Below are 13,649 nucleotides of genomic sequence, written 5' to 3'. Positions count from 1 at the left end.
AGCGTCTTTTATTTAACCATATCTAGCCGGCCACTGTTTTTCTAAGGGTTGACAAAAATTAGGGAAAATTTTCGAATATAAGTTACATTTTTAGTTTTGTCGTTATTTTGTTTCAATACCTACACAGACTCATTATGTTTTTTTATTCATTAAACTAGTGTGCCATGGAAAGCAATAATTTTACACTTGTGAAATCATTAATGTCATTCATATTAAAACTTCAGTTTGGGGACGACTGAATTAAAATTGATACTTTAAACGAAAAAATCGAAACAAACCGATTGCCTAGCGATTTCGTTCGTGGTAGCAGAGAAGTGGATGCAGAGTTTGCTCCTATTACACGTGGAAAAGCAGCAGCTATAAATGTTCTTTTCAACGAATCTGGCAGTGTCATTAAAATCTATCAGAATATCCAAACCTTCAAGATGTACCATCCGAGCTGAATATTGGCAAGGATAAAATCAGAAGTTGTTGCAACCGTCACAAAATCAAGATGGATAGATCTTTATTTGACTGAATTACAATACATAGTATGTTTACAGCACATCTAAGTCCAGCAGAGAAACACATATACAATTACACACATATGTATACATAAACATACATACAATACACATACGATTAGGATAATAATACGTACAACAACGAAATACGTCACACATAAAAACAAACAGAGAGGCCTTCGAGAGGTCACACAGCATTAAGGTGCTATGCTCATCCCCCTCAAAGCCCTCCACTATGTCAGCGACTATACGTAATAGTGCTTGGGTGGTGCAGCGCCTCTTTCTAAATCCAAACTATTGGGATAAATGATTGATAATATAGATTTTATTAACTTTAGACACATTAAAATTCCCGTGAGGAAACACATATTAGTATATATCAGTTAATGGTAAAACTATTACATTGCAGCATTCCTGCTCGAACTCAAATGAAGGAAGCAGGGAAAATTGAACTCTGATAGCCTAGCAGGACTCTCATCCAAAGCATAAATCTTTCGTTAAATTACATTTACCCTGTGCTACACCTCTCGGTGTTAGTTAATTGCCCAGAATCTTCGCTCTAATTTTTGGAAAAATGTAAATATTTCAAAGCTACTTCCACAGGCTAGTCTAATACTTTTTACAAAACTTCTGGATTCCTCCTGCGTATGATGACAGATAAAGACCTGATTCGCGGTTAAGATTGTTAGGTTGTTTAGAGTTTTCTCTCGGATTTTTCGTGGGTAGTAGAATTGATTACATGCAAGAATTGTTTTTATCCTCCTCCTTCGCGTTCTTTGAACCGCAAATGGAATTTTGTCTTTGACTGGCCGAAGATGTCCGCCAAGAAGGACCGCAGTGGCAAGTCTAGGTGTATGTATGGGTAAGTTTTCCGTAAGCACAATGTTAGGTCTGATTTTCTATTGATAAGAATATCTAAGAATTTAAGGTTATTATTAGTTTCCAATTCAATGGTGATAGTGGAGACCCCATAGTTCTCCCCGACGTTTGTCCAAAAATTTGATTAAGGTGAGAAGGTTTGATTAAAAACAGAGAATCTGGAACCAAACTCCCGCCTTAATCGAAAAATGCTTGCGTGTCATAACGTCGAGAACAGCTATGGGTTCTCCACCATCACCAGTCATGGCGAATATATTTATGGAAGCCTTTGAGAAGAAAGCTCCCGACACTTTTCATCTAAAACCAAAATTATGGAAATGCTACGTCGATGATACTTTTGTTATTTGGCCTCATGGGCAAGAAACCCTAGTCAATTTTTTTAGACATTTAAACTCCATACACCCTAACATACGTTTACCAATGAGTTGGAAACTAATAATAAACTTCAATTCTTAGATGTTCTTATCAATGTGTTTACAGAAAACCTACGCACACAGACAGATACCTGTGCCGCCATCTGGCCCAAAAATCATCGGTTCCATCAAAAAATACACTTCACCGACAACCTTTCAATAGCAATGAGGCCGAACGCAATCCCACTCTTGCCACTTACGTTCAAAATATCACTGACCACATATCAAAAGTTCGAAAGAAGTATAACGTCAAAACGAGATTTACCAATTGTCCCAAATCTCTCGACATCTTCGGTCCGTGAGATGCCAGGAGTTTACAGCATTCCATGCATATCCAACAACTAGGCTCAAAGAACACAAAGACAAATAAACTCATGAGCTGTTGTCGAACATAATCACTAAACCTAAAACCTAAAAACTAAAATTCTTGCATGTAATCAATTCTTCTACCCACGAAAAATCCGAGAGTCTATATATAAACAACCTAACAATCTTAACCCCAACTCAGGTCTTCATCTGTCACCAATATGGGAATCAGTTATCTGAGACGGTGTTTATGCCTCTCATTTAGCTCCGCCCCCCTCAAACAATATATAAGCGGGTACGGAGTAAAATGGGAGCCAGTTTCAGTCAAGCTCTGAAGAAGCTAACAGAATAATTGGCGAAACGTCAGCAAGGTCGACTCAGCAAAAACCGACGCAGGAGGAATCCAGTAGTTTTGTATAAAATTTTCTTGCGTTTTTTATTTCATCATAATATCAACAATATGAAAAGTCTGGGCCTCATGATCCGACGAACAAGTTGTAAAACCGAGATTTGTCGGAATAATATTATCTGAGCAGTTAGCAGCAGTAGGCTCCAATCCAAACAGGCGAATTAGCGATAGAAAATCATCCAACCTAGAGCTAGAAATACTAAAATAAATATTAAAATCACCCAAAACAACAATCTGTACGCCTGTTCGATAAATATTGTTGACTGTAGATGGCCCAAAATTCACAGTCAATTTCAGAGCAAAATTGTTTGAAATCCAAAATTTTATAATGTAAGTTAACATTATTTACCCACCCCTCCTCTCTGGTGATCAGCCCTACGGAAACTAGAAGAAGATTATTTCCTCGCCATTGGTCTTTTCCGTAGATGGAAAAACTTATTTATTTTCGTGCCTGCCGCCCAGTATTTTGGGTTCATAAAACTCTCCGTATTTTTTTGTGAAATGCCAATTTTAAATGAAGAGTATTCTTCAGGTCTTCTGGAGTCAAGTTGTTTGCAAGTAACCTCAGGAAATCTGGGTTTCAAAAATGCCATCATGGCTTCCGTATTTACCGTCGGATGCATATTAAACACGTGGAAAAAGTGTAAATCTTCTGTGCAAGCCGCAGCGGGTGCACCCGCTATATTGTTCTCTCCTGTGCCAACGATGTAATTTGATTTTTCGCTGCGAGTTTTGTACCTGAGACCTGACGTAATTTGCCAATCACCAATCTGGTGTTCAGCATCGCTGTTGTCGACTAAACCCAATTGAATAAATTCGTTGAATTTTTTTACTGTTTCGGCCTCGTGAATCGACGCGGCGATCTGCGTTTTCGAAAATTTCGACTGGTTTTGCGAGACCGCAGAAATCGTCTTTTGCGGGCTTGCTGATCCAGGAATCTTTGCCAGCTCGTGAATTATCGAAGACGAATCTATGTTTTTAGATTTATCGATTTTGCTGCTAGATGGCGACGTTGGAGCGCAAATTGATGCATCATAATTATTTGCTAATTTTTCCAATAAATTATTATGTCTTTTTAGCGAATCAATTGCAATTGACTGATTAGATATAACAGCATCTTTTTCAGTAATAAGCTTATTTAAATATATTACCTCCAGCGATGAGTTCCGCGATACGTCTTGGCCTCCCTGTTCTACTGGCAAAAGAGTGAGGTTATGCAGGTCTTCTTTGCAATTAGGGCATTTAGCAGACTTTAAATCACTCAAATCTTTCACATATCTCTTCAAGTCACCACTATTCACCGTGCTCGGCAACCGAAAATTAATTAAAGCATCTATTATATCCGACTTTTTAAGTTTCAATAGCTCGGTAACCAAGACATCGACATCGTACGGCGCCATTTTTATTTGATTATAAATCGAAGTTCGTACTTTAAACGAAGGTGATGAGAATAAAAAATTAGATCAATATTGTTGGGCCCTAGGTAATTTTTTAAATGACACCAATAACATAATATAATATAAAGAGCAAAATATGGGTCCTTTTTCTTTATAATAAATACTATTCGTACATTTAACTTTTTCGATGCAATAGAATAGAAAATCTTCCTCTCGATATGCCACAGGATATGTTTGTTTGTATGTAGGATGTTTGTTAGGACATACTAAGAATATCCAGTTATACTAGTTGGGACGTTGTTAGCATATCCGACTGTGAGGATCTTGTATAGATATACCAGTGGACCTTACTTAATTATTGGGTTATTTCCAACAGCCTACGAGAAATACTGGAAAGGTAATGTGTCATGGAACTAACCTATTGAATATGATGGTCATCACTGAAATATCAGGCGATATTTGAAAGTTTTTTTTTGTAATTAGCCTTTAACATTGCTTTTGATACCATTAATAAAACACATTTTATACCCAACTGATTTTTTTCTATTTTAGATATGAAAAAATAGAGTAAGATACTATATCTTGAACTAAATTGAGAATCACTGATATTTGACAGGTTTTCCGTCATTCTTTGATGAAAGTAGCTTTTTTCAGCCAAGCAGCTATCGAATTCTCACATTCTTTTGATGTCTGCGATGAGTTTGCCTTCTTATCCGCATCTGAAAATATTTTAGTTTTGAGAAAGACAGGTATTATATATCTGTATTTCATAAAAAAAATAAAAACTACGAGACTGGCATCTTAAATGTTTAAAAAACAGATTAAAAAAATCCCTACATACGCATTTCAAGTAAAGGCTTGATTTGACGCTGATAGTACTCCCATGACATTGATCTTAGATGCTAATCTCCACGATGATGTAGGTAGACATTTATGTATTTCAATTCATTAAATACAAACCTCATTAAACTCTCATCGGTAAGATCTCTTTCATGAGAGGAGATACTATCGCTTGCAAAAAAAAGAAGAAATATGACTTTTCATGAATTATCTCAACAACCATTTTAATGTGAAAATTGTATTTTAGGAAGGGTGACTCCAAAAATTAGGGGGATTTTCTCTAAAATTGCTTACAAAAAAATTAGTTTGGTTTTGTAAAACATAAGGAGAAAGTGGATTTTGTTTTAGTTTTCGAAAACTAAGCAACAAGATACAAAAAGAAATCTAAAATCAAGAAGGATATGTAATCTAAAACGTATATAGCTTACAAAAATGTCAGCTTTATCGCGTTCCAGCAATCACTCCTTAAAAAAAGTATCAACTAAGCAATCACCACAATATATATTTTATTAAAATATATTTCTTATGCTTTATTTAGGTCCTATTTATTTTTAAAAAATATGACACCTACTTATTACTTAATACTTATTAATTTGTCCGATCTTAATTTTGAAAATTTCTCCCTTTTCTTCATGCCATTCTTCATTCATACATGAATTATTACTTCTTCAGTTATAATAATACCACAAAAAAATAACCGAAATGAAAGCACTGAAAGCAGTAAGCACAGCGCACAAAATACTCAAAATAGACGCCACGTCGTCGTATATAAAAACAAGGATGAAAAGATGGCGGACGACGAGACGAAGGAGAAGCCGGCAAGACTCGAACGAGTCCGGCACGGCGCGACCGCGAGCAGTTGCGTCATTGGTTGCGGCCGAATGGTTCTGTCAAATGGGTTCTTATAAACAAATATATTATTTTTACGTTTTTGTAATTTTTTTCACTTGGATGAATCCGTATTTCTGTCGTATTTTTATTAAAATAGCGTTTTTTGTCTAGTTCGTGTCCAAAAATAATAAAATAGTATATTATGACTCACGAGTTTCTTTGACACGAGCGGAGCGCAGCGGAGCGAGTGTTTAATAAATGACATTGCCGTCGAAATTGACAAACGTCAAATTGAAGGCGTGGGAAATATCTCCGAATTTATTTGGGGTCAGTTTTTGAAATAACTTTTTCCTCTAATGCGAAGTAAAATGTCAGAAATTGACACTGTTTAAAATTTAAATTTCAGTTGATATTAAAAAATGTGAACCATCGACCTGCGTGACTGTGTAAACGCTTAAACCGTTCATCCTAAAGGACACAACGCCGCAGCGGATTGTTAAAAATGGAGTAGAAAATCTGACTGCTCGGAACATAGTGACTAAAATTTACAAATGAACTTGCATTGTAAGTAGTACAATTTATCGATTTTCATATTATTCTTACTTATATATAAGTTTTTTGTTTACTTAATTCATAATTAATATCTCATATATAATCATGTCTAATTATTATTCTTCATCATTCTAAACTACCTGTTGTCTCATTGCTTCCATTCACCAAACACTTCTTTCTATTGTATGAAAATTAGTGTGACCCCAATTTGGGAACAATTCGAGATGTGTAGGTATCAAATACGGAATGCATTTTATTTAAGTTATTTAAGTTGTCCACCCTATAACATTAAAAAACAAAGCATAGCCATCTTTTTCTATCGTATAATTTTCTTCAATTTTCTATCACGCCGTCGTCATTCCAGTTCAGATCGGGTTCACGTACTCAACTACATTCGGTAAGCAAAGTACTTTATGGCTTGCAAGACCCCAAACAAAAAAAATATTACCATTGACCGATTTTACAAAATTACCCAGTTTTCCGTTTTCTTTTTATCCAAACAAACATATCAGCGACTGGCAAGAGCAGCTCGAGCCGCGTCCCAGTTTCCAACAGAAAACCTTGACGTCCTTGAACTCCGTCCCAGTTACCGATTACAAACCGGGACGCCACTGTCGACAAGGAGTCCCAGAGACGCCGATCGATTTTCCAACATGTCGGCGCCGTTGCGTTCGCGTCCCACCCGACGTCGCATTTCCGCGTAAATCTCTGGTAGTTTTCGATTTCCCTCTAACGAACAGCGTCTTTGACGTGGTCTTCCGACGCGAGAGAAAAATGTCGAGAAACGACGCTAATCTTGGCTACGCGTACCAGTTGCCTGCCGGAGGATGGTCGGCCAAAATCCGAAACGCGCTGTCCCAGTTCAGCGATATTTTCAGCGAATTCGACAAATATATCGCCCCGGCGTACCACCACGACAGATGCGAAAGGTGAGAATGGTATTACAGCGACAGTCGGAGGTGGGGGAGTGCCGCAAGGCACTGAACCGGGCCCCTTTTTATTTTACATATACATTAACGTTTGAAAGTTGATTCTAAAACCGTTTCTTGATACCTGAACCGCTTTCATTTAAAATTTGTAAGCGGTACTTGGTAAAATAGTCACCTTTACGCTTCTACATTCTTCTACATACTTGAGGATTTTTTCTATGCTAGGTCGGTGCAGATGCGCTTGTACTCGATGCACAAGCGAGAATTCGTCTTGGTGTTTATACTATTCTTCGCCGCTTTCGGACTGACGATCTTCATCGGACTAGCGGGTAAGCGGAGACCATATCCACCCCACCTGGTGGGTATACAGTCGAGATTTCTAGGTCCGCCGATCACCCAGACGCTCGAACTCGACGGGCTAAGCTTGCTTCCCAAATTTAACAAGACGAGCCCCCCAAACCGGAAAGATATAGCAACGGGACCCTTTATTACCAAGACCCCCAGGATGTCGACCTACAACCAACAACTCTGGCTCATAGCCAAGCTGTCCACCGAGAACACGGACGGTATTGGCTTTACTTAGTTAACCCTGAGGACAAAATAAGAATCACGTTTTAGGGGAAATAATCGACAAGAAGTTCCAAATATGCGTCTCGCTGTCCGGACTGACCGAGGAGCACAAGCCGGCCGTCATTTTGGATTCAAAAGAACACCAAAACAGGTATTACTTTGGGAGGTGCCATCGAGAGAATAGTGGGTTTCTTTTGCTTCTTCCAGGACGCGGCACTTAAAGTGCGAGAAGCAGACCTGCGAAGAATTTATCGTAATGCACCTGGGCTGTCTGGATTACGCCCACTACATCGTGACTGTCAATTTTTACGGCCTGGAAGCTTTCCATTCCAGATACAACATCGAGGGTTTGTATTTTTACGTAAGTAGTCCAGGCGGTGTTGCCATTCTACGTTGACGTGACCTGTGGCTTCCAGTTCAAGACTTACAATCCGGACTTTACGCAAATAGAAGTCTGGTTCAGATTGATATATCTGACGAGCACGTTTTCAATAGCGGTAAGGACGAAAACTGCCTCCCGCCTCACCTTAACTTCACACTTTCACAGTGGTGGTATTTCCTGGCGTTGAAAAAATATCCGGTCCACTGCTGGTCGTTCGAGCAGAAGTGGGCGGGCCTGCTGTTGCCGCTGCTGATGGCGTTTAACAGTAAGCACCAAAAACAAGAATTTATGTTTACTTAGTATGTGCGCACACAGATCCCGTCTTCCCGATGATATTCCTGGTCAGCACTTGGCTGCCCGGAATGCTGGACGCCATTTTCCAGTCGACCTTTTTGGCTGCGCTGCTGCTCTTTTGGCTCAGCGTCTACCACGGTCTCAGACAGGTGGGTTGTTCAGTTGTGCCCCTTTTGGATTGAGACCGTATTTTTGTTGTAGAACGAACGTAACGTCTACACGTTCTACCTGCCCAAGTTTTTCGTGGTCGCCATGATGTATTTCCCCTCGCTCGTACTGTCGACTTGGCAAAAAATAGGGGAACTAGAAGACCCTTCGTACGACCACTCGGTGGAGGCGAATTTGGAGGTAAGCTCTCGGCGCAGGTACGGAAAATTATAACGAGCAGGAGATTTTAGGTGATCAAAGCTTTCTTCTACATTTTCGGATCCATCTACGCGATCTATCTGGTGTATTTGATTTTGAAAGCGTATTCCGAACTCAGATCCATGCCATTTTTCGGTAAGGGCGGCCATTATCGCCAGGTTTTCGCTTCGTAGCAGCTTTGCGAGTTACAGGACTCAGGTTGAAGTTTCTGACTCTTCTGATGCTGGTGGTGTTGACGGCTGGCGCCACGATCACCACGTTCAGGTTCGGCGTCGACATCCTCGAGGATAACTTCGTCGCACAGCTGGGTACTCATTACAACAATTCCTCCCAGTTCATGTCGTTTTATGGGTTACTGAATCTGTACGTGTACACCATGGCTTACGTGTATTCGCCGGGAACCAGAAACGTCCACGGTAAGTCAACCATCTTTGTTTGTTTACGTCCGTTTCGGAATAACAATCAAGGTGACTAAGAGATAAACTTTCTAGAGCTCTCTCTCTGTCTCTTTTTCTCTTTCGGTCTTTCTCTTTCTCTGCCTCTCTTTCTCTCTCTCTCCCTTTCCTGTCCCCCTTGCTCTCCCGCTTTGTCTCTCTCTCTCTTTCTCTCTGTCTCTCTCCCTCGAGGTTCTTCCTTCAATCCAAATAAAAAAAAAAAAAATTATTGTATGCAATTTTTTGGTTTTATTGAAAACTTATCGACTTCCATTCTTCCTTCTTTCTAACAATTATTAAAGTGAATATCCCTTGCTTTTCTTACATGAAAAGTTTCTAATTGGGATTTTTAACAACATTTGAATATTGTCAAACATAAATAAATTACAAGAACGCATTTTGAATTTTTCAAAATATCGCGATCTAGATGAGATAAAATTACTACCTAAATGCCATTCAGTTCCACATTCCAAACGCCGGGTAAATTTTTTTGCATTTATAGACTTCTATTTTCACTCAGTATTCAGGATTCCGATGTGTTAGAACTATTTCGTTAAAAAAAATTTAAAATACAAGAAACTTGCTTAGATTTTACAATAATTACACTTCACATTCCACAGAATGTAAATAAATAGAATATCGAGGGATCTCTTCTTTTCTGACTGTTTTTTTTTGTTCTATGGTTACAGTACGATTCAATTATTCACTTAATTAGTTTTGCTTTCAGATTTGGGCATCACCAAAGATAACCCCGCCTTCTCGATGATAAACGATTCTGACGAGGACGTGATATACGGGTCCGACGAAGAAAGCCGAAGACCATTGAACAGGGGCCGTACCGACGACGACAGCGACTAGACGTTTCGACCCCGCGGAGAAGCGGTTAAAATAATTACGAATATGGAGTTTTTATATAACATTATTTTAATGGCGGCCACCGGCTGCGTGTACGCGGATGCGCGCAAATGTCAACCGAAGTCAACTAGATGTTTTGGTGTTTTTGTTTTACGAAATCGTTCCTATTTGGCAGAAAGGCCGAGCTATATCAGTTTTGCGTTAAGCGGTTGCTATTTTATAACGGCGAAATTTTAGCGGATTTGATACCGTTACTTTTGTACAGATTTAGCGACTGATTGTATACAAATGTTCGAATTGTCTTGTTATTTTTTCCCGGTCGTCCCATCCCTTGCCGCCATGACGGAGTAAAGGAATAGAGGTTACTACTACTTTCACTTCAAATGGCCACACTACCGATGGTCACTCGGCCAGAATACAAATACCGATCACTAACGTAATTCAAAATTCGTAAAGAAAAGGTGTGGAATAAACCTCAAAATAGTTAGTCATAAAATGAGGACCGATTCGTCCGGAATTATAAAACAAGTACTAATTCACAATTAAAAGAAATACTAAACAAATGTTGTCAAACGACACCATTTTTAAACTGATTCCTAACATTTTTGAAACCGGACTGAAACAAACGACCGCCATATGCAACGCTTCCATCAGGAACTGAGGTTATTTACTCGTCTTCGGCGTTAAGTTTACTTTAGATTTCTTGTTAACCGAGCAGAAGAGGACTCCATAAAAGATCGATCAGGTTTGAAATAAGTAACAATCCATGAAAAGTTTGTGTGTCGCATTGTTTACTTGTTCTAGCGTATTTCATTGCTTCCTGGATAAATATTTACACAAATTGTACTCGCATAACGGATAAAACCGGCTATAACTGGTCCGGGTAACCGACCCAGATGGAGATTGCGTAACCCCGTTCGTGTTAATCTCCTACCGAACTAATGAAACGCAAAATAGTGAGATACACGATGAATTTTGGTTCACACCATTGGTATATTTATGGTAAAAATAAATACATGATAAAATGTCCACCGAATCAATTTATATATTTAGGATATAATACAATTATTAATAATGTTTACATTTATAAATTTGAAAGAATTAAAATTAAAAGAAAATTTTCGGCGTTGACATAATAGAGTAAATAATATATGTATAAATAAAAAGAATGTGTTGGAATATTTATATTATTACGTCATATCAGTCAAGACCCCGCAACAAAGAGGCGCCGCCTTGTTTTTTTTGCTGATCGTAAAATGTATCGGCGTCTCAGGCAAAAAGGACAGGGAGGGCAAGTTGCGGTGAGGAGATAATTAGGGTATTATTATGCGATGTTTTTTGGGTTTACGATAAGTTAGTTAAGATGTAGTTGTCGAACCGGGAGGATTAAACTCGATTCTGCTTCATTACGTTATTTTTTATTTTGATTATTCTTACAAAGCAGCGGTGGGATTTTACTAAAATCACTTACAATCGTTTTTTTTCTCTTCTCGGACAAGTTAAAATTATTGTACGTCATGGGAAGATTTAAATCGAAAACAGTTACAAGTGAAAAGCGTAATAAACGGAAAGAACGTTCATCCTCGTCTTCGGGAAGTGATAGTGACAGTTCGAATTCGAGTTATAGCTCTTCCGATAATAGCTCGAGGAGAAAACGGACAATAAAACGTTTGAGGAAAGAATTAAATGATTTAAAAAGGCGTAAGCCGGTCTTTCGCGCGGGAGACGAACTTTTAGTGCCAAAATTTGACCCAAGTCGGGATGACGTGATGGTGGATAATTGGTTGAGTAAAGTGGATAGTTTGGCAGAACGTTATCAGTGGGACGATGATACTATTCTTCGAATAATTTCCGGACGATTACGAGGTAACGCTCGTCAATGGTACGACGAGAACTTGGAGTACGACTCAAGCTGGATTGAAATTAAAACATCAATGAGCCTCTATTTCCCTAAGTCTGTTCCATTTTCCAAGTTACTAAAGGACGCTGCTAATTACGAAACTAAGCCGGGACAAAACATAGGAGATTATTGTTTGAAAAAAATGTCTAAATTAAGGGCACTTAACATAAATATACCTGACGTTTATTTGATTGACGCGAACTGTTGGAGCCGCACAACATGAGAATGCCAATGCACTTTATGCATATCTAAACACCGTGGGTAACATGCCTACGGAAATTTGTAGTTTTCGTCAGAATAACACTAAATTCAAACGTCCGCCTTGGACTGGCTTCAGTCGAGGAAATTTGAATAATAAAGAATTTTCTAGAAAATCTGAGTCCCGCCCAACGTGTTACAATTGTGGTATTCCGGGTCACATTTCAGTTAACTGCAAAAAACCACGTCTTGAATGTAATAATTGCAAAAAACTAGGTCACACTAAAGAAAAGTGTCCCTTTTTACAAAAGGAAATACAGCACGTTAATCTGTTAGCAAAGGAAAAGTTTCCTAATATATTCTTACAGCCCGCCCGAATTTTTGGCAAACGTGCCTATAAGCGAACGTCGCTCGTGTTTTGTATTTTGGCAAACGTGCCTATGAGCGAACGTCGCTCGTGTTTTGTATTTTGGCAAACGTGCCTATGAGCGAACGTCGCTCGTGTTTTGTATTTTCGCAAACGTGCCTATGAGCGAACGTCGCTCGTGTTTTGTATTTTCGCAAACGTGCCTATGAGCGAACGTCGCTCGTGTTTTGTATTTTCGCAAACGTGCCTATGAGCGAACGTCGCTCGTGTTTTGTATTTTCGCAAACGTGCCTATGAGCGAACGTCGCTCGTGTTTCGTATTTTGGCAAACGTGCCTATGAGCGAACGTCGCTCGTGTTTCGTATTTTGGCAAACGTGCCTATGAGCGAACGTCGCTCGTGTTTCGTATTTTGGCAAACGTGCCTATAAGCGAACGTCGCTCGTATTTTGTATTTTCGCAAACGTGCCTATGAGCGAACGTCGCTCGTGTTTCGTATTTTGGCAAACGTGCCTATGAGCGAACGTCGCTCGTGTTTCGTATTTTGGCAAACGTGCCTATGAGCGAACGTCGCTCGTGTTTCGTATTTTGGCAAACGTGCCTATGAGCGAACGTCGCTCGGGTTTCGTATTTTGGCAAACGTGCCTATGAGCGAACGTCGCTCGTGTTTCGTATTTTGGCAAACGTGCCTATGAGCGAACGTCGCTCGTGTTTCGTATTTTGGCATACGTGCCTATGAGCGAACGTCGCTCGTGTTTCGTATTTTGGCATACGTGCCTATGAGCGAACGTCGCTCGTGTTTCGTATTTTGGCATACGTGCCTATGAGCGAACGTCGCTCGTGTTTCGTATTTTGGCATACGTGCCTATGAGCGAACGTCGCTCGTGTTTCGTATTTTGGCATACGTGCCTATGAGCGAACGTCGCTCGTGTTTCGTATTTTGGCATACGTGCCTATGAGCGAACGTCGCTCGTGTTTCGTATTTTGGCATACGTGCCTATGAGCGAACGTCGCTCGTGTTTCGTATTTTGGCATACGTGCCTATGAGCGAACGTCGCTCGTGTTTCGTATTTTGGCATACGTGCCTATGAGCGAACGTCGCTCGTGTTTCGTATTTTGGCATACGTGCCTATGAGCGAACGTCGCTCGTGTTTCGTATTTTGGCATACGTGCCTATGAGCGAACGTCGCTCGTGTTTCGTATTTTGACAAACGTGCCTATGAGCG

The 13,649-nt window shown here is 39.6% G+C and overlaps 2 protein-coding genes across 2 annotated transcripts; one reads left to right on the top strand and one right to left on the bottom strand.

The window, feature by feature from the left end:
- Position 1: 1 nt before the first annotated feature.
- On the bottom strand, positions 2-3,910 carry LOC132702633 (uncharacterized). Its single transcript, XM_060671401.1, has 2 exons — positions 2,864-3,910; positions 2-2,700 (listed from the first exon to the last, which is right to left on the bottom strand). Exon 1 carries the CDS (start codon positions 3,908-3,910, stop codon positions 2,906-2,908), a length of 1,005 nt encoding a protein of 334 aa, XP_060527384.1. The 3' UTR covers positions 2-2,700; positions 2,864-2,905.
- A 2,732-nt stretch (positions 3,911-6,642) lies between these two features.
- Positions 6,643-10,274, top strand: LOC132701995 (transmembrane protein 181). Its single transcript, XM_060670382.1, has 12 exons — positions 6,643-7,059; positions 7,285-7,388; positions 7,443-7,625; positions 7,678-7,780; positions 7,837-7,990; positions 8,046-8,126; positions 8,177-8,276; positions 8,327-8,454; positions 8,507-8,653; positions 8,704-8,806; positions 8,863-9,087; positions 9,833-10,274. The coding sequence occupies exons 1-12, from the start codon at positions 6,905-6,907 to the stop codon at positions 9,961-9,963; spliced, it is 1,614 nt and encodes a 537-aa protein (XP_060526365.1). The 5' UTR covers positions 6,643-6,904; the 3' UTR covers positions 9,964-10,274.
- Positions 10,275-13,649: the final 3,375 nt, after the last annotated feature.

This window comes from Cylas formicarius, unplaced genomic scaffold (genome assembly GCF_029955315.1).
Source record: "Cylas formicarius isolate icCylForm1 unplaced genomic scaffold, icCylForm1.1 PGA_scaffold_5__7_contigs__length_24384050, whole genome shotgun sequence".
Lineage (NCBI taxonomy): Eukaryota > Metazoa > Arthropoda > Insecta > Coleoptera > Brentidae > Cylas > Cylas formicarius.
Note: the sequence above shows the minus strand (reverse complement) of the source record. Positions and strands in the feature narration are given on the sequence as shown.